The sequence below is a fragment of the Panthera pardus genome, unplaced genomic scaffold (assembly GCF_024362965.1).
Source record: "Panthera pardus isolate Hobbes unplaced genomic scaffold, ASM2436296v1 HiC_scaffold_7, whole genome shotgun sequence".
Taxonomy (NCBI): domain Eukaryota; kingdom Metazoa; phylum Chordata; class Mammalia; order Carnivora; family Felidae; genus Panthera; species Panthera pardus.
In genome coordinates, this window is record NW_026527002.1 from 11,820,850 (window position 1) to 11,841,981 (window position 21,132).

At 44.9% G+C, this 21,132-nt stretch overlaps 1 protein-coding gene across 4 annotated transcripts in view; it reads left to right on the forward strand.

The window, feature by feature from the left end:
* Positions 1-21,132, forward strand: part of CHD7 (chromodomain helicase DNA binding protein 7) — a 189,936-nt gene that overhangs the window by 50,166 nt on the left and 118,638 nt on the right. For 3 of the 4 annotated variants that reach the window (XM_053896369.1, XM_053896372.1, XM_053896370.1), the window contains exon 2: positions 13,766-15,602. In XM_053896369.1, coding sequence (XP_053752344.1) covers positions 13,941-15,602 — 1,662 coding nt within the window. In that variant the 5' untranslated portion in view covers positions 13,766-13,940. The remainder of the gene's footprint in view (positions 1-13,765; positions 15,603-21,132) is intronic. The other variant, XM_053896371.1, reaches the window with a different exon arrangement.

Here is a 21,132-nt window from a genome sequence, read left to right on the forward strand (position 1 = left end):
CTAGGCTTGTGCCACTTCTGCCTCTCCCAGTCTGTGAGCCACATGGCAGTAAGGGGGATTCTTTCCAAGATGTACATCTCTCCTAAACAGAACAGCTTAAAACCTTGAGAGTGACTTCTCTGTGAATTCGGAATGAATTATAAGAGCGTTCGAGATCTAGCCTCCACTCGAGTTAAGCCATATTGAGGTATTTGCAGACATCTGAGTACATCCTGCTTCCCTCAGCCTCAGGAAAGGACTTTTCAGTCCTCTCTGCTTCCCTGGACCTGCTCTTCTCCTGCTAGCCCTCTAGGTCTCTGCTCGGATAGAGTCCTCTATCTACCGTGATGAAAATTCGACAGAGCTCTGTATTTGCTGCGTCCAGTCCAGTAGCCACTAGCCACATGTGGCTGTCGAGCACTTGCATGTGCCTCGTGTGACAGAAGAAGTGGATTTGAAACTCGATGTAATTTCAGTTAATTGAAATAGCTACATGGGGCTAACGAGAGGGTGCCTGTGTGCTTTTCGGCATTCTGTTCTTATCTCCACCAAAACACTTTCCCCAAGAACAACAAAACACTAGCTGATAGTAGTGGAGGGGTCAGAAGAAATTCACAAAAAAACAGGCTCAAGAACTCAAGGTATATTTACATGAAGACATAAGAATATTATAATGCGGGAAAATAATTTTATTAAAATATGATTTTGATTTCTCAAGGAGCAGTTATTATTTTTTAGCATATTCACATGGTTATTTGTTTTATACTGGATTTACATCTGAAATGCTTAAGTATAAGCTGTGAACCAAAGGGGCCCAGTGAAATTAACAATCAAAATTTATTTCAAACATTATTTTGTTTGTAGATGCCAGATAACATTATAGTTTTTAATGATACTTGTTATTGGGTAGTTAGCAAATATTGATGGAACTTGAAATATATGAAAAGGCAGTGTGTAGAGAACTTTGCACTTTTTTGGAGAAAAGGAGTTCAAATATAATAAGCAATAAATAGCATTTGATGCATTTCTTTCTTTTAAATGTTTTTATTTCTTTGTTTTGAGAGAGAGAGAGAGAGAGAGAGAGTTCATGAGTGGGACAGGGGCAGAAAGAGAGGGAGAGAGGGAGAGAGGGAATCCCAAGCAGGCTCTGTGCTGGCAGCACAGAGCCTACTTGGGGCTTGAACCCATGAACCGTGAGGTCATTACCTGAGCCGAAACCAAGAGTTGGACGCTGAACCGACTGAGCCACCCAGGCGCCCTCGATGCATTTCTTTCTTGGACACCCCAGAGTATAGATAGAATGTACAGTGGGGAGAAGGGGTGGCCAGGTTCTTTGGACCCTGTTGATGGGAAACATGCCAGACCACATTGTTTGGGGAGGTTCATTCTGAAGGCTGGAGCAGATCATTACACAAACAAGGAGCTGTAGAACGAGAAAATTGTTACCAGCACACGCTTCTCCTTTTAAACAGCACGGTATCAGTGGAGAAATGGGAGATATTTTAATTTCCTGTCCCACCCCAAGTCCCTCTCCTCCCTTGTGTGAATAAAACCTCAGGGACACAGTGCAGCTTACTCACTCTCCTACATTTTTGTGGCAGGAGGGAGGGGCATTAGCGATCTCCTGAGATACCTATTATACAATGGCTAATTCCTTCAACTGAGGCACAGGGTCTGGCATTGGGGATACACAGTGGTAGACATAAGATACAGGGTCTTAATGAACTTACCACTCTGGGCACATTTACAAAGGCAATAGGGGAAATTTAAATGGTTGTGATGAAAGAAATATTGACATGTATATATTTGCAAGTTAACCTTTCAACAGGACATCATTTATTCAAATAAAAATATATGCAAAAATGGAAAATTAAAAAGGAAAAAAATTTAATTTCATCCTACAAAGAAGTTATAAATTTTTCTGGTAGGTGAAAAGCTACTAATTACCAAGTTCATACGCAACCAGTAAAAATTATTTGGATACTGATGATCTAAACAACTTCAAATACCAAATGGTATTTTAAAACTTTTCCCTTTACCATGATGAGAAAAAAGCTTTAATCTCCTTGCTTTAATTTTAGTGCTAAGGAATGTTGGTCATTGAATATGCAGAGGTCTCGACAGGTGCCCAGCCCAGAGCACAGAGGGCTTGTGAGTATGTTTTTGAAGTAGAAACTTGAGATATGTGGTCTTCCAGAATACTTTTTGCTCTTTCCAGGTATATATTGCAATCTGGAAAATGTAGTGTAGAGCAGTATTCTATTTAATGGGGCACTCAGATTTATACACAGAATGTTTAAGGCTATTTTAAGAAATTTGAGATATGTGAGGCACCCGGGTGGCTCAGTTGGTTCTTTGTCCGGCTCTTGGTTTCAGCCTGGGTGGTGATCTCACAGTCATGGGATTAAGTCCCATGTGGCTCAGCGTGGAGCCTACTTGGGATTCTGTCTCTCTTCTTCTCCCTCTGTTTTTGCCCTTTCCCCTCCCCTGTGCACATGTGTGCATGCTCTCTCTCTTTCTCTCTCTCTCTCTCTCTCTCAAAATAAATAAACTTAAAAAAAGAAATTTGATACATGTTTGTCATAGCCACTGTTTTTTAAAGGCACCGAAAGGCACCAAACTCTAGCATGGTTAGAAACCTTTATTCATATTCTCTAGAATTGTTTTATAGGAAAACTTCTCAATATCTTCAAATTATCCCTGAGAAATGGGCATGGAGTATTGGTATGCTTAGAGGTATAATGAATGTGGGGGAGGGAGCATGAAACGTGTGGGTAGGTGCAGTGTCGCTGATGAGACTTCATTTAGATTTCCTTAGCTGCATCATAATTTTATCGACAAGTGGTATATACTAGTTAAATTCACTAAAACCATACTGACAAGCGGGTGCAGCAGTCTGAGGCCTTAGGGGACTCTGTATTTTAAAGCTGAGTAGGTGTCTGTCTGGTGTTTTTTCTTAACCCAAATACCAAATTCAACGATAAGGTTTCATTGGTAGCCTTAATATTCTTGATCGTCCTCATTATGGAAAACAAATGTCACAGCAGGTAGCAGCCCCTCTTCTCACCTTGCCTTTTCTTACCTTACATCCCCTTTTACTTGCTAACTTGAGGTGAGCTTCGTTTTGATCATAGATCAAAGGTAGGAATTCCTACACAAGGTAGGAATTTATAACTACATTAGTAGGATCCCTTTTCAAAACTGAAACGTAAATTTTACCTGTAAATTAGAACGATGTCCTGAAATCAGGACTCTTGTACGCTCATGTAAAAAGTACTTAACATTAGAATTGGTTAATGGAGTCATTTTTAGGAGGAATAAGTGAGTCAGAAGTGGGTCATTACAGTCAGTGTTCAACAACATAGAATAGTAAGGTGCTTTGCAGTAAAATAATGAAAGAATTTGTTATGGAATGTAATTTGGGGGGGGATAGATTTAGGCTTATGAATTAATTTGCTTAGAGTAACATAAAAGATATCTCGTTTTGCCCACAGTGTTCAGCTAATTGGGGAGAGAAGCTCAGAAAATTTCTGGGTAATGAGGAAAAGGGGCCAGTTTAGGGCTGAGCCTTTGCTATGGGTACAGGAAAATGTAAAATTAAAGATACAGAGTCTATGGATAAAACTTGTCTTTTATTAAATGCCAGTAGGAATGAAGACATTCAACTTGGGTAAAAGATGTATCAGGCTTATTTAGCTGCACGTAATTGATAGTTTTGATTATCAAATAGTTTTGATGACGGCACTGTAGAACCTCATCACATTTATGCTGAGTGTCATAGGCACAGAAACAATGGTTCCAACTTTGTCATAAGTCAGAATGATGATGAAACAATGGATGCGAAGCTCTTTACTGTACATTCCAGTCTTATTTCCACTTACTTTGTCAAATATAATTTCGATTGAAGGAGAAATTTAATGCTGTGGTCCCTGAATAAGTTACAGTTGTTTTCTTCCTTTTTCCCCAAGAGATTTACCTTTTTGAGTGTAAGTGTAGTTTTCCAAAATCACTTTCTCTAATACTCTCCCGATGACCCCCTCACACTGCTTTGCAGTTCTGTGTCATTCTTATATTGCTTGCCTCCCTAATGGAAATTTAGACTTTTCTAATTCCTGTGTATTCCTCTCTTGCATGAAATACGGACTCTTAGAAAACCTTCCAGGTTACCATATGACCTCTACCCCCATCCTGGGACACTTTGCCTGTCTATGTGCTCAGGTTTATTCATGACGGATAAGGCTTCTCATCACATGTGCTCTGCTGTAGCAGAGAAAATAGATAAATTATTTTCAGCTGTGGTATCACCAAAGGTTTTTTTTTTTTCCCCTTCTCCTCTAAGGAAAAGAATGTTGGTAGCATGTATCAGAGAAGACTGTTGACTACAACCTTTCTCTCCCTGTATTTCAAATGAGGCGGAGTTGGGTACAGAATTGGGGAGTTTTAAACTCCCCTGGAATATGAGACAAGATCCTCTTTTCAGCTTTTTAGAACCTTTGAAAATGCAAAAGAATGTAGGCGATTGTCAGACCAGTTAATCAGAGGCAACTGTAGTTCTTACAAGAGCAATTAGCTGTTTGCCTTTTTTTCCAGCCCCTCAGCATGTTGCCTGTGTCCCACCTTGGCATCTTCCAGTGGTTCCGGGTCAGCTTTAGAGGAGTTTGTGATTGGCCAGCACCCCTGGACAGAGGGTGGTCTCAGGCAGCTCCTTTCTTCCGTCCTTCTAGTCAATTCTCACTTTTTGTAGGCTTGACATCACCTAGATGGTGAGTGCGCGCGCGTGTGTGTGTAGTCAGTTGCTTGAAATTGGTCTAGATAGAGAGAATAGGGAAATATATATATTATATATAATATATATATTTATCACCCCAAGGGAAATATATTTTTAAATGATGATTTTTTATTAGGCTAATAAACATGTGGCATCATTTGCCTTTATAGATCAAGCATATTTTGTTTGTTTAAACTATGCCAGAATATTTTACAATATTTAATGCAAAATAAATTGCATTAAAAAAATTTCCATTTTACCTATTTCTGGACCTGTGTCTGTTTGCTGTCTTCCTCATCTATAATAAAATTAATTAAGATAGCATTAAAAAGGGGTGCCTAGGTGGTTCAGTCAGTTGAGCGTCCAAATTTGTCTCAGGTCATGATCTCAGTTCGTGGGTTCAAGCCTCTGTACTGATAGCTCAGAGCCTGGAGCCTGCTTTGGATTCTGCGCCTCCCCCTCTCTCTGTCCCTCCCCTGCTCATTTTCTGTCTCTCTCAAAAATAAATAAACATTAAAAAAAAAAGATAGCATTAAAAAGATCTGGGATAGAGGTGCCTAGGTGGCTCAGTCAGTTAAGCATCTGACTTGATTTCAGCTCAGGTCATGATCTTGTGGTTTGTGAGTTCGAGCCCTGCATTGGGCTCTGCGCTGGCAGTATGGAGCCTGCTTAGGATTCTCTCTCTACCCCTCTCTATCCCCCACCCCCCTCCAAATAAATAAATAAACTTAAAAAAAAAAAAAGATCTGGGATAGATTGCCCCGTTTACATGATACATATCTTACACATATGTTGTGTATAGATGCGTATACGGGTGTTCTCATTCTTTTGTCACATTATATTGAATGCTCTAAGTGCTTTTAGAATGTATAGTGGTCTGCTGCTGGGCCATGCGAAGTTGTGTGCAGAAAGAAGGTCACCCTAGAGGTGTTCTTCTTATGTCTGTGGTGGCACAAGCAGGTCAGCTGGCTGCCTTCTCAGTGGGCTTAGTCTTTGAAGGAGCTAATTTCCGAGAGTGATATTTCCACGTGGAATCGCAGGGCGTAAAGGTTGTTCTCTAAAGGACATTGATTTCCATGATTCCTGTGGTTTAGTGGCACAACTTCTATATAAGACAGTATGTGTCTTTTGGCCAACTTAGAAAAAAAAAAATTAGTGTTGTGGCCGTGTGCTTGGTATGAGCTGTTAGCTGAGTGCTGTTTCATTAGTTGCCTTGAAGGGAAGCATTGGCCCCAGCACCTTATATAGAAAAAAAAAAATCATCTTTATCTGAAAGGCAGCTCAGAATATCCAGACTCTCAAAGTGATGTAGAAATAACTGAAAGGTTTCTGCAAGAAGCCTGTGAAACAGTGTGTTATGTAATGTAGCATTAGATATTAATGTTAGCTGCCTTTTTTTTTTTTTTTTTTTTGGTCATGCAAAGTGATCGGCAAGCAGATGGATGTATCTTTAGAATCAAACCACTTTTAGATGTCCACTCCTTGTAAACCATTAGAAATTAAAATTTGTCACTAATTCAGAATCCTTTGGATGAGGTCAGTATTAGTATTGTTTCTTAGTCAGGAATGCCAAGGCCTTCTGTAAGTGTAAGACAGCGTATCTTTGTGTTCTCTGCTTTGTAATTCTTTGGGATGAGTTGCTTGTTGGTGGTTATTCATTCTCGTGTTAATTGAGGAGCAGTGGGGCCCTACCTGGGGCTCCCCCAATTTTCACAGACACAGGAATCAGCAGGGGTCCTTGTTAACAAAATGCAGATTTCTGGGTCAGGAGGTCAGGGTTAGGACCCAAGATTCTGCATCCCTCACCAGCTCCCCGGATGTGCCAGTGGTCCCAGGACTCCCTTCAAGTGGCAAGGCTCTAGTCTGCAGGGAGAAGGGCAGGCAAGACTGCGCTTGGTGCTTTTGTAGCCCTTCCCTCCGTGCAGCACAAATACTAGGGAGGACTTCAGAATCAGCCTGAGAAGGAAAGGGCTGAGGGTCAGGGGGTTCTCCCCAGGTGGCAACAGAAGAACTGAGATGAAAAGAGAGGCTGGACTGGACAACCAGGGGGCAAGGAGGCCGGTGTGGAGGCAAGGAAGGTGCGAGGAACTGAATGGGTGATTGTTGGTAAACTTCCTGTGGTTTGACAGACCTAGCCTGGGTATTTGTGCACGTTTCCGGGGCAGGGTGGGGATTTGGGGGGTTAGAATGGAGGGATCTGATTATGAAGTGCCTTCCACCCACACTGGAGCATTTGGACTTGAGAGAAACTCCTTTAAGGATTTTGATCGGGGGAGAGACATGGTGTGTTTTGTGTTTTGGAAGATCATTCATTCAGCTGTGTGAACTTGTTGAGACCTGACTTGGGAGATACAGCCAGGCTTTAATGTTCTGTCCTTGACTAACACAGGAAGGCCCGACTCCATCCGAGATGGTGTCAACTAAGAGGAAGAGGCGGGCTTGTGGGATATTTGGGAGGCAGACTTAGCAGGTTGGTTGGTGGCTGGAATATGTCGGATATGAGAAGGGCATCTGTTAGAATAGCAGCCTGCACAGAACAGGGGCCACGTCTGTTTAGGTCAGCTCTGTGTCCCCAGTGTCTCATGAATGTGTTATGCAAAGTAGGCACTCATTAAATATTTCTGAAGTGAACGAATGATGAGAAGGATAGAGGGTTATTTCCCATTGTTTGGCTGGGTCAAAGGGGTGGATGGAGCTAGGATCAGCTGCCATAGAAAATGCTGACGTGAAGGGTAGCGTTACCCTGTACAACGTCGATTCCGAGCATAATTTTTCCTATAAAAATACGTATCTCTTCAATTAGTGTCGGCGTATTTGGGGATTATCCAGTGTTATAAATGGAAACTAACTGTGTAAATGTAATTTGGTTTTATTTTTCATATGGTGCTCGGACCAACATAGACCTTCTGAAGCACCTTGAATCCTTTTTTGTTCTTTTTTTAATCTTTTTCTTCCAAAAAAATAGTGAATAAAAATAATGCACAAAGCCACTAAGAAAAATAGTGGCTTTACTATCTAGCTGTGTAGGTTCTGGGTTATAAAAATTAAGTTTGCAAATACTTCACTCAAGGGCAGTGGTACTATGGCAATTCTAAGTGAAAAGGATTTTGACATTAATTATTCCTGAGTGTCACATTTTGTATAGTTGAGAACCATTCTTAACACAATAAAAATTACTCATTAAGAAATAGAAATATATGTTTGGAGGTGTTACAGAAAGGAGAAATCTTACAGGTTGCACATATAGTTAATTCACATACAATGTGATAAATGGAACAGATGCTGTAGATTTCATTACAAGGGGTTGGTGTGGACCTTTGAAAGGGTACTTGGAAAGAATGCTCTGAACAGGAGAAACTGGTTTGCATCAGAGAGAATTGCTACTATGTAATATGGTTTCATCTAAAAATGTTACCTCTCTAATAAGAAATACGTAGTAGTGGCCATGGAATTTTCTGCAGGGATGGAAATGTTGCATGGATGGACGGTGCACGCATCGCATAGTGAGCACTCGAAATGGAGCTCGTGTGACTGAGTACTGAGTTTTAAATTGTGTTTAGTTTTAATGTACACAGCATCCTGTGGCTCATGGCTGCTGGGGGGGACAGCACGTTCATAGCGAGTTGCTGCTGCCTGAACATACTAATGAGGAAGAAAATGTGGTCTTCCCCGGGGCAGGGGTGGGTCGTTCAGGAAGGGCACCCTTTGGCCCATGAGGCAAATCTGGAACCGACTCGCGGTGAACTGATGTTGGTGACTTGAAGCATTTCTTGATTCTTTACCTGGGTCATTGTCTGTTGGGTAATTTCCTTCTGCCACAGCGAGCATTGGCCTGGGTAGATGTTCCTCTTTCCCAAGTGGCTCTGCGGGGCCATTAGTGGGCATTGATGTCCACAGGCCTCGTGGTCTAATAGATCTATGAATATGAATGTTCAGTGGTGCTGAGCCCTTCACCTTTTGTGTGGTCACCTATCAGCTTATGGATCCTCCTCCTTTTGACATGGTTTGTAACCTCGATGACGGAGAGGTGTCTTTGCAGGTTGTACTGCAGGTGGTGACGGGTTTTTCCAGCTGCTAGACACTGCCTCGGAAATGCTGATACATGCTTTACCCAATCCCAGGAATCATCGTCACGGTCATGTTATATGCCTCAGGCTCTTTGGAGGTGCAGGAGAGAAACTTGAAGAGAACAATTACGAATCAAGCTATAGAACTCAAAACAGTCTTCACCAACCAAAGGCAGTCATCTTGAATCCACGCTTGCCCATACTGTGTTAGATATTTATGAAAAAGTTTTCCTTTGGATGAGGTCCTGCCTGCACAATTGGATACAAAGTGATTGGGCTATGGAAGATATTTTGCACGTGAAGGTGTTTTGTATTCATTTACTTCCTTGCCAGTTTCCCAGATCACTGTGATACCAAACTGAAACTTGGCTGCAGAAATGCCATATTACTTTTGGAAGAGCCACGTAGTTAAGCCTTGTTTATGGGAAGTTTTGCAAGTCAGAAATTCGCTTCAAAATATTAACATATATTTTTGCCCAACTTACTTCTCTCATCTTGGTTTGTTGTATACCTTTTGCTTTCATCCATGATTCTCTGTGCGGCATTTACTTGTTTTTTGGATCTGCCTACTTTTCATCCTGCGTATTGCCCCCCAATTAACCCAATAGCCTCAGTATGCTGCTACTAGAGCTTGCTTCCCAAAAGTTACAGGTAGTGTAATTAACAACATTGGTTTGAAAGGAAACGCTTCTTCTGTTTGGTGGTCTCCACAGTTTAGTGACTTATCCCTGAGCAAGACAGACCCAATTTAGGCCTCTAGGAAGTTGCTCTTGCTGGTAAGCTGCCATTTCTTCTCTACGCTTCTCTTTCGCCTTTGGGAATTATTTGCCATGAAAATATTTTGTAGAAGATGCTTACTTCTCTCGGTCTTTTGTAAAAAGGTTTTTTAATCTGTTAGAGAAAGGGGGTTTGGGGGTGCCTGGGTGACTCGGTCGGTTGAGTGTCCGACTTCGGTTCAGGTCACGATCTCACGGTCCGTGAGTTCGAGCCCCGCGTCGGGCTCTGTGCTGACAGCTCAGAGCCTGGAGCCCGTTTCAGATTCTGTGTCTCCCTCTCTCTCTGCCCCTCCCCTGTTCACGCTCTGTCTCTTTCTGTCTCAAAAATAAATAAACGTTAAAAAAAAAAGGGCGGGGGTTTGGATTAGAAGGTATCCGAAGTGCTTGCTAATTCTCAGGTTTTCCCAGTGGTTTCCCAGGGCACCTCTGCTGCGGTGTAGGTGACGCCGTTCGCTGAGCTGTCTCGTGGAGCCCCTCCTCACCCCCGGACACAGCACTTACTTCCTGCACTGTCATTCCTGTCTCAGAAAATACTTGCCAGTGGGGCACTGAGTGGAACTTACATTATTCTGTCTTCACTGTATGTCTCTGTAGTGTTTACTATACAATATCACACATAGTTAAAATATTTGTCATCATAAATTCCCAAGAACTATTTTGTAAAACAGCATCCTAAATTTTCATTAATGTAACTCCGCTCTGAATCTTACTTCTTCTCTAAGGGTTATCACTTGCAGATGAGCTCCGTGAGGACAAAGGGAATTTTGTTGGTTTTTATTCACTGAGATATTTCTAGACCAGTCCCTGGATCATAAGTAGGTCCTCAGCAAATGTAGTTTGAATAAGTAAATGTGATTTGAGATTTAGCTTGATTTTTATTTAAAGCCAAATCAAACATAAATACATCTTGAATATTTATTATCCAAGTGATAATTGGGAGAATTATTTGATAACACTGACAACTTGTATTTCTGTCTCTTCTTTCTAACAACCTGTAACTAGGCTGTCCAGTGTGGTAGCCATCACCCCCATGTGCACAGTTTTTACTTGAAATGTGTCTAGTAGAAATTGAGACATGCTGTGTGAAATACATACTGGGTTTCAAAGGACTCAGTACCAAACAACGTAAACGATCTCATTCTTTTTTTTTTTTTTTCATGTTGATTATACGTTGAAGCAATAGTATTTTGCATATATTGGGTTAAATAAAAGTTATTATTAAAAGTAATTGCACTCTTTTTTTGGTTACTTTTAAAATGTGGCTATTACAAAATTTAAAATGGCATCGATGGCTCTGATCTGACGGCTCACTGAACAGCTGATCCATCCTGACATAGAAAACGTAGGTTCTGAGTGCAGCGAAGGGGGCAGCCCACCTCCAAAAAAGGGTTTTAAATGAGCATCTTTGATAGAAACAAAACTGGATGTTGCAGCTGTGACTTGGGAAAGTGGGCATGCAAATGGACTTGATCGAATTAAAAAAGACCAAAATAAATTAATTAGATTAGCTCAGATCAGAAATATGAAATCCAGCTACCAGATGGATTCCTAGCACAGTCGCCAGCCAAGTCTTGAGGTCAGAAAAGGGGCAGGAAGGCGGTGGTGGCTGTCCGGGCAAGCGGGAGCCATCACTAATGACAGCCCGAAGCCACAGTTTTTGAAGTCCTGTCCCAGAGCTCCCCTGCCGGGGGTCTCCGTGGGGGTGGGTGGCGCCCTGACTGACTGCCTGGTACTCTTGTCATTTCACCTGCTGCTGTGAAATGGACTCTTAGTCGGAAAGATTGGGGGACTGACTGGAAGCGGAAGCCCACGCGTCAGGTAGGATTACTTACTCTCAGCGAGTGTTCTGTTTTGTCCCCGGCCATGCCTGTAGGCCGGCTCTTTTTCCCTTTCTGCTCAGCCTTAAACCGATTGATACAAAGTAAGCGTCAGCTCCAACTCCAGAGCTGCCTCGCCACTGGGCTCCATCCAGGCCACTCCCTCCCCCTGGGGTGCTTCCCCTGGGATGCTTCCCCCCGAGCCCCCCAGAGCTGGCTGGGACCCCCATGCAGCCACGTAGCGAGGCCTCCCATGACACGTGGGGGACCCTGGAGGATGAAGCTGTTATCCTATAAAACAAGGCCATCCGTATATACAAGTAGACACTACCTTCCTTAAGCTAATTTGGAAGGTTATTTTGGTAAGCAGTTAGTCTGCACGGCTGGTTTAAGCTCTTATCAAGTCCATTCTAGTATTTATTTCCTTGGAAGCTAGAATGAGTCTTGAGTGAATGAAGACTGACTACTTAGGCTGTTGAGGAGTAAATTCAGTTTATAAATATTTGTTTCACTTGGCACCAGAAATTTCTGCTTCTCTTTATTTTGGATTTGAAAGTAGTTGTGTAGTAAAGCAGCATGTCGGTAAATAAAACGGCTTTCACGCTCACCTTATTTTCACCCTTCTGACCTCTGTTTTGAGAAAGTCGATCAGAAAATTCATGGCAGTTAGCGGCGGAGTGAGGAGACCTTTGACTTCAGCTGACAGCTGTCACCTGAAAACTACAGACCTGGGGACCTTCTCAGGTGTTGTGTCTGTAGTTCTGACAGTGAACAGGAATGCTGTTTACATTTTCTGTAAGCAAAATTCTCCCCTTGTTAGGAATATGTTAGAGTTGGACAGGCAGGAACTGGGTTTTCTCTCTCTTCCTGGTAAGTTCTCAGCAGTGCTGGTCGCCCATTGTTCACGCCCGTGCTCATAGAGAAGTGGGTCAGTAGATTTTACGACAGCCTGTTTAGAACATCACTTTTGAAATTCTTCAGCAAGATCCTGGTTTTTTCAAGTTGGTCAGTATCACACAATGCTGAATGTGCTTATGAAAGAGGCAAAAATGAGTTAAATTCCAAAGATGTTTAAGATTTTGGACATTTTTCCTATGTGAATTAGTTCTTTATTAGGTTGTTGATTTAATTAGCATTCAACAAAAACACTTTCCTGCTCTGATTGGTGAAGCATTCTTTAAATTGGTTGTTTTAATCGGACACAGAATCTGTTAGGAGCTGTTTGAGCCTTAGGTAGCGTGTACCTCGTGCTGTAGACACAGGGCGCTGACGGCTGTGCGTTACCCCGACTGGCTCTCTCCCAGAAGAGGTCCAGGCAAGGCTGAAGCCTGCACAGATAGTTTGAACTTTATTCTGTTAAACTAATTTTCAGTTCGGGCCAGTTTGGGGGAAGGTTTCTCGGTTTCTTCTGGTGAGAATAGTCACCGTCTCGAAACTGTCCGTCCAGCTGGAGTTTTCCCCGAGGGGTCGGTGGGCTCTGGGTCCATCCTCGGGGTCCGGCGCCTGCCGGTGGACGATGACCTGTGATTGGACTTCTGTGCCGGGGATGCGATGCGATGGGCCCAGAGCCACGAGCGAAATCGGTCCTCCTGGAGAGCGAAAGCCTGTATTCTGGCGTCTTTCTGAATCTCGCGTATTTCTGCCACGAAACAGAATGGCATTATGAACTTATCGTCCCGTTTGCGAGCGTGCTTTCCGGCATCGTCGAGGACTCTCCCTCGCTTGACCATCATCGTGGGCGCTTTCTCGCTCGACGCCTCCGTTGCTGTTACATAGTTGTCTGTGGGCCGTAAATATCCAATTTGTACGAAATGACCGATTTTGGTATTTGTATAATCCTCTAGTCAATTTAACTAAGTTGAGCTTTTCACAGCCCTCGGTGCCGCGGCTGCTCATCTGATTACACCGCTCAGGGGAATAAGGTTAAGGGCGGGCTGTCGGTAACCAGAGCATTTCCAGGGCTTTAGTTCAGCAGATGGGCTGCTTGGCTATATTCATACATCTGCTTGCCTGCTGTGGCAGCTGCCGCTGTTTCATGTTGTGTTCTTTTGTTCTGTTCCATCCAAGAATGGAGCGCTAGGAAGTGGAGTGAATGGATTAATTTAAGGTTAAGGTTAGTGTTTTGCTTGCTTTCTAAGTAACCGATCATAATAATGCTTCTGGTAGAAGCTAATGACTTTCTCTTAAAGTGAACTAGATTTATAAAATACGGCTCAGCGAGGGGGCTAGATTAGTATTGTTGACGGAGACCAAAATGAAATGCGTAAAACACTGGCAGTTTTCATCATTTGTTCCTAATTCTTTGTTTTCTTCCTCCCTCCCCCACCCCCCACCCCCCCACCTCCCACTCTCTTCCAGGACCTATATCCAGACTTTGCCTGACACTGCAGGGTCCGAGAGAATTAAAGAAATACGGAATGACACGAAGAAGATTAGTTAAGGATTATAGGCTTTGAGGACAAACACCTCAGTGAGGTGGGAGCACAGACACGCTCCTGAGCTGTAGTTTGCAGGAGCCGCGTGTTGGAAGACGATGGCGGATCCGGGAATGATGAGTCTTTTTGGCGAGGACGGGAATATTTTCAGCGAAGGCCTCGAGGGCCTCGGAGAGTGCGGTTACCCCGAAAACCCAGTGAACCCCATGGGTCAGCAGATGCCGATAGACCAAGGCTTTGCCTCCCTGCAGCCCTCCCTTCACCACCCCCCCGCGAATCAGAATCAGACCAAGCTGACCCACTTCGATCACTATAATCAGTACGAACAGCAAAAGATGCATCTGCTGGATCAGCCAAACCGAATGATGAGCGGCGCCCCTGGGAACGGGCTCGCGTCCCCTCACTCGCAGTACCACGCCCCTCCCGTCCCTCAGGTCCCCCACGGCGCCGGCGGTGGCGGTCAGATGGGAGTCTACCCCGGCATGCAGAACGAAAGGCACGGGCCGCCGTTCGTGGACAGCGGCTCCCTGTGGGGCCCCCGGGCCGTTCAGGTGCCGGACCAGGCGCGGGCCCCCTACCAGCAGCAGCCCCAGCCGCAGCAGCCCCAGCCCGCTCCGTCGGGGCCCCCCACGCAGGGCCACCCTCAGCACATGCAGCAGATGGGCAGCTATATGGCACGCGGGGACTTCTCCCTGCAGCAGCACGGCCAGCCGCAGCAGAGGATGAGCCAGTTCTCCCAGGGCCAGGAGGGCCTCAGTCAGGGAAGTCCTTTCATCGCCACCTCAGGACCCGGCCACTTGGCCCACGTGCCCCAGCAGAGCCCCAGCGTGGCGCCTTCCTTGCGTCATTCGGTGCAGCAGTTCCACCACCACCCCCCTACTGCTCTCCATGGAGAATCCGTTGCCCACAGCCCCAGGTTCTCCCCTAATCCTCCTCAACAAGGGGCTGGGAGGCCGCAGACCCTGAACTTCAGTTCTCGGAGCCAGACCGTCCCCTCACCTACTATAAACAACTCAGGGCAGTATTCTCGATATCCTTACAGTAACCTAAATCAGGGATTAGTTAACAATACAGGGATGAATCAGAATTTAGGCCTTACAAATAATACTCCAATGAATCAGTCCGTACCAAGATACCCCAATGCTGTAGGATTCCCATCGAACAGTGGGCAAGGACTAATGCACCAGCAGCCCATCCACCCCAGCGGCTCACTTAACCAAATGAACACACAAACTATGCATCCTTCACAGCCTCAGGGAACTTACGCCTCTCCACCTCCCATGTCACCCATGAAAGCAATGAGCAATCCGGCAGGCACACCGCCTCCGCAGGTCAGGCCCGGAAGCGCTGGGATACCAATGGACGTTGGCAGTTATCCAAATATGCCCCACCCTCAGCCATCTCACCAGCCCCCCGGTGCCATGGGAATCGGACAGAGGAATATGGGCCCCAGAAACATGCAGCAGTCTCGTCCATTTATGGGCATGTCCTCAGCACCGAGGGAGCTGGCCGGGCACCTGAGACCAAACGGCTGTCCCGGTGTTAGCCTTGCAGATCCCCAGGCGATCCAGGAGCGACTGCTACCTGGCCAGCAGCACCCCGGTCAGCAGCCGTCTTTCCAGCAGTTGCCAACCTGCCCTCCGATGCAGCCCCACCCGGGCCTGCACCACCAGTCTTCACCCCCACACCCGCACCACCAGCCTTGGGCACAGCTCCACCCGTCACCCCAGAGCACCCCGCAGAAAGTGCCTGTGCCTCAGGTAAGGGGACTCGGGTCCTGTCCGCCTCGCGGTGTGAAACGTAACACGGGGAACTTGTCCGATCGATAGCTGTTTCCTTTGAATGTCGTGAAAATCGTTTTCATTAGGACTTCCTTAATTTTTATCTCGTAAGCTGCCCCAGAATCTCATTTTTTTTTTCTTCTTCCTCCTATTACTCTCACTTACTGGCTTCTGCATTTATTCACTTACTCAGAAAGCCCCGATTCCTCCCGTCCCAGGCGTTGTGTGGGGTGCTGTGGGTGCATCATGGACGGCTGGCCCCAGGTCCCTGCCCGTAAGGGTCGTCACTGCTGGTGGGGACACAGAGATGGATTCCTGTTCTTTCTCTCTTCTCCCTCTGGCTTAAAAATACACTGAAACTTGGTTTCCAGCAAAGTTTTCTGTGCTTGTGCCAGCCTTCCCACCTCTTTTAGAAAATTACAACTTTTTTTCCCTTGGGAAGCTTCAAAATGTGTTCTGTAATATTTATTTTACCAGCTGTTGAATGCTAGTGTGAACTTAAATCGCAAAGGGTAGAAAATCACAGTCCACATTAATCCGCAGAACATGTTTGGTCTCTAAGAGGTTCGGGTACCCGACACGGAAACAGGAGTCCTCCCTCTTTGAGCTGGGATTTTTGTTACCCTGCAGAGTTTATAAGCAGACATTTAAGTTTCAAGCTCTGGCATTCACAGAGATGGCTTGCCATTATAAATGTGGTGTTTGTGCCCTAGGCCTAGGAGGGATAAATTAACATCTATATGTACAGATCATTATGATCACAACTTGAGTTTGAATGGCACAGAAGGCGATTTTAGAGCTGTTCTTTTTTTTTTTTTTTTTTTTTATGTTTATTTATTTTGAGAGAGAGAGAGAGAGAATTTGTGCATGAGCGAGCCGGAAAGGGGCAGAGAGAGAGAATCCCAAGCAGGCTCCACACTGACAACACAGAGCCCGATGCAGGGCTCAAACTCATGAACCGTGAGATCACGATCTGAGCTGAAACCAAGAGTCAGATGCTTAACTGACTGCACCAGCAGGCACCCCTAGAGCTGTTTTTAATGAACTTCTAATCAGTGTGGGAAAACATGACCCATGTGTAGAAAGAAAAGCAGAGTGAAAGACCACACACAGTTATGTGACAAGTGTCCAGAGAGAGGAAATACCTGAGGATGTGAGTGCTTGGCATTTGGCTAGAGAGGGCTGGTGAACCGAAGAAGGCGTTTCAGGTTTGGGGAGGACTCAGTGAATGGGGGCACGGGACCTGGAGCTTGCTGTGGGGCAAGCCAGATGGTAGAAATCTTGTATTCTGTTTTAAGGAATTTGGACTTCAGTGGGGAGCTTGTGATATTGATTAGACACACACAGGACGGCTGGGAGACCAGAAGTTTAGCCGTGAGCCTGTGGTTCGGGCACGTAAGGACAGTTCGGAACAAGGATCGGGCAGCAGAAACAGAAGGGATTGAAGCAATGTGAAAGTAAAAAGGTTTGGTTAGGAAATACATCCGTGTGAGGTATCCCAGCATTTAGAACAGAGACTTAGAAGCCTCAGCCTCGGTGGGAGTGGGAAAGTGGAGATCAGGAAAGTCTTCTCCCGGGGACATAGGACACAAGGACACCTACGGGTTTCGGGGAAGCAGACACTTGGATACTGCTCAGAGGAGCCCCGAGGTCGGTGGGAGCTGCCTGGGAGAGAGCTGCTCCCTGTCTCACAGCCCAGCCTGCAGCCCATGGGGAAGGGCTTCTGAGCCCTGTGGTGCCCGGACCAAGTGAAGGGAGAGGTGACGAAGCCAGTCTGACAAGAGGCTGGGAGCAGAGAGCCTCGGGGAAGACAAGGGCTATGGGATGAATAGAGAAGATCAATTCCTGCTCATTTGTTGTCCCCTTACATCAACCTCAAGGCAAAGATGCCCCTCTTCAGAACTGGCTGAAAGTGTGGGCCCTGAGGCCAGCCAACCTGGGTGGCTTCTAGGGCAGAAATGAATGTGACTTAGTTTCCAGGAGGTGTTCTTCTCTTGTTCCTTGGAAAGCATCTTATTGGCCAGGAGACCTTTCCAGGGAGGTGATTCTGACTTCTCGTTCCAGCATCTTCTCACTTTGCTGGAGGACAAGCACAGTTTGAAGGAGATGCCCTGTGATGGTAATATGACCTCTGGGTGGGGGTTGTTGAGCTTTCCCTGGTTTTAAGAGCACGAAAGACCTCAGTAGGCGTTTCAGGGGATGCATAGGAATATGTGGTGTTCAAGTCACTGAAAACTGGAGGGTTTTGTATGCGCTAGACTCTGCGGGACCCGAGGTGTGGTGCCCGTTTTCTCCAGCTCCCCCTTCTTGAGTACGCCATTATAGACCAACTCAGGATGGGGGCAGGGCGTAAACACGTACGTAGGAGGTATTTTTATTTAAGTTCAGTTGCCTTTAAAAAATTTCGTTCGTGGTATTTAGGAGCACCTAGGTGGCTCAGTCGGTTAAGTGCCGGACTTCGGCTCAGGTCACGTTCTCACACGTTGTGGGTTCGAGCCCCACGTCGGGCTCTGTACTGACGGCTCAGATTCCGTGTCTCCCTCTCTCTCTGCCCCATCTTGGCTTACACTCTTGTCTGTCTGTCTGTCTGTTTGTCTCTCTCTCAAAAATAAATAAATGTTAAAAAAAATTTAAAAAAATTTTGTTCATGGCATTTGCCTTCTTAATTTCTGCTTAACTTTGTATCTTCTTCAGCTTTTGAAGCACTCAGTTCTGAAAATAATCCGTAGGGAGGTGTAAAATCTTGTTCCCAAGAGCATACACTTTACGGCTGGAAAAGCGTTTGAACTTCAGCTTGGGGACCTGAGACAGCTTAACCTCTCTGAACCTTAGATTCTTCATCAGTGAAATAGGAGAGATAGGACCTGTCACAAAAGGTGTTGAAATTAATATATACCAAGTGCCTAGTATAACGCCAGCCGCTGGTGCGTATTCATGTTAGTTCTCCTCCAGGCTTTAGTTCTCGTCTCTGGTAATGCAGACCTCACTTTATAATTATGGCATTTCACATGTAAATACAATGTAAAATTACTTTTATTTTTAAGGAACAGGTTAAATATCATTAAATGTAGTCTTAGTTATAAAACATTAAATTTGATTTGTGCAAATATTTCCCCTCCTTAGCCCATGTTGACAGGTGTGATGGGGATAATGATGTGGGCAATTCAAAATGCTGTCACGTAATCCTAAAAACCTCTCTCTCCCTGTGAATGGCTCACATTCGGCTCCAGCAAATATATCCATCTAATTATGTTTTGCTTCAGAACTACTAAAATTATTTTGCATTTCATGTAGAACGGTGGTTCACAGCCATATTGTGTAGCAGGGGAACTGCCAGATCAAGTTGAAATATTGATGTGATTTGCTGAATTATCATGTTCAGATAGGCTTGTTGGCTTTTTTGTTTTGAGTTTTTCACTTTGTAAAAAAATGTTTATTTATTTTGAGAAAAGGAGAGTGAACGCACGCACGCACGCAAGCTGGGGAGGGGCAGAGACGGCGAGAGAGGGAGAGAGAGAGGATCCCAGGCAGGCTCCGTGCCGTCAGTGTGGAGCCCAACGTGGGGCTCGATCCCATGAACTGAACCGAGAGATCATGACCTGAGCTGAAATCAAGAGTCGGACACCTAAGTAACTGAGCCACCCAGGCGCCCCGACTTTTTCACTTTTTTAAAGGTAGAAGGTAGGCTTTTTAAATGTCTCATGGGCTCTGAACAGATATTTTCTAAATTATATACACACACTTAGGTATCTTTAAAGGTAAGTTTAACTTTATACTGAAGAGTCAACAAAGGAAAATGTTAGAAAAGCCAGAGTTCATTGGACCGTAGTGTTCATGGTAGAGTGTGGACACGTTCTTTGGTGCAAGCTCCAGACTCTCCTGATTTTTTGATAAAGTTGGCAGTGGAAGAAGAAACTCTAGCTTATATTTCTTTTCTGTAGCTGAGAAGGATATTGGTTCCTGAGCCTTTTCATTACAGACCCATTTATGTGTTTAAAAATCATTGAGGACTTCAAAGATCTTTGGTTTATGTGGGCTATATGTGAGGATATTTATTGTCTTAGAAATTTAAGCTGAGGACAGTTTGAAATACTTACTTGTTGATCGTTTAAACATAATAAGCCAGGATGGCTTAGTCAGAAGAGCACGCATGATGTTGAGCCTCAGGTTGGATGTAGAGATTCCTTAAAAATAAATAAATAAATAAATAAATAAGCAAGCTTTAAAAGGAATAAGCCAAAAAATATTTTTTAAATGAAAAATAATCATTTTCCAAAACAAAAAAACTTAGTGGCATGGTCTTACCTTTTCTCAAATGCTGGATTCTGACACCTGCCATTGCATACAGTCTGCATGCAGGTTATGAGCCTTTGGAAAAGTCTACTCATGTTTAGAGAGAAAGAGAGCGAGGGGCAGATAACATCTCACAAGACCCCGGAGACCCACTCTCAGAGCCACCAGCATGAAGGGAAGCATGTAGACTTTGGAGTCTGCAGCTTTTGAGTCGAAGTACCACCAACTGATCGCTGGCCCCGTGACCTTGGGCAGGGGACTTAACCTCAGGGCCTCGATTGCATCTGTCTCAACTGAGGATAGATTTTCCTCCCTGGTTAGAGGCATAGCAAGATCAGCAATAATATCTTTTAATGTTTAACATGGTATCAGATACATGGTGGGGACTCAAAAATGTTTTATCATCATTGGGCAAATGTTCAGAATTGCTTGTTGCAAAGTTTAAAACATAACTTGAAGCACTTATTTCGATGTTAACTATTGTCAGAGTTGTTTGCTTTTGTTTCCCTGGTCTTAGGGAACAGTTATCAGGTTCTGAGGCCCCTGATGGTGGTGGGAGATAGTGCGGGCAAGCGTCTGCCATGGAAAGCACAGCACCGGAGTAAGTGCTGTGTGCTTCGGGGATAGCTCCCAATCCGGTCTTGGGGGTGTGAGGTTGGGGTCTGGGAGGGTACCCTGGGGGGAGTGATGGCCTCACTGAGATGTGAAGGGTCAGTCCCGGTTGAGAGGAGGCTGGCTGAAGGGGGAGGGAGAAGAATTTAAGGCTTAGGAAATCATGAGTGCATGGAATGTAGGACTGGGCTGTGGGAGAGGAAGCTGTGTGGCACCCCTGTGGGACCTTGTCGGTCACGGTGAGATGCTTAGAGCAGGTTCTGTGTCCGTGAGGTGCACTGGGAGGTCTCCGGCAGGGACAGCACCTTTGGGGCACCTGCAGCACTTCAGGAGTGGGGAGAGAGAAAGAGAGAGAGAGAGAGAGAGAGAGAGAGAGAGAGAGAGAATGGAATGTTTATCAGTGCACAGTGGTTGTGGGTGAGAGCCACCTGGAAGGAGAGCTCAAAACATGGTTTTGTTTATTTGAAGAGCTTATCTAGAAAAGACTGGTTAAGTGGATTGTCCTTCAGGTTACAGGTAAATCCCGGCGTTTCTGAATAAGTTAAACTGCTGCACAAGATACAGGTTTCTCCGCTTACAGATCCTACTCTTGTAGGGGGTGTGG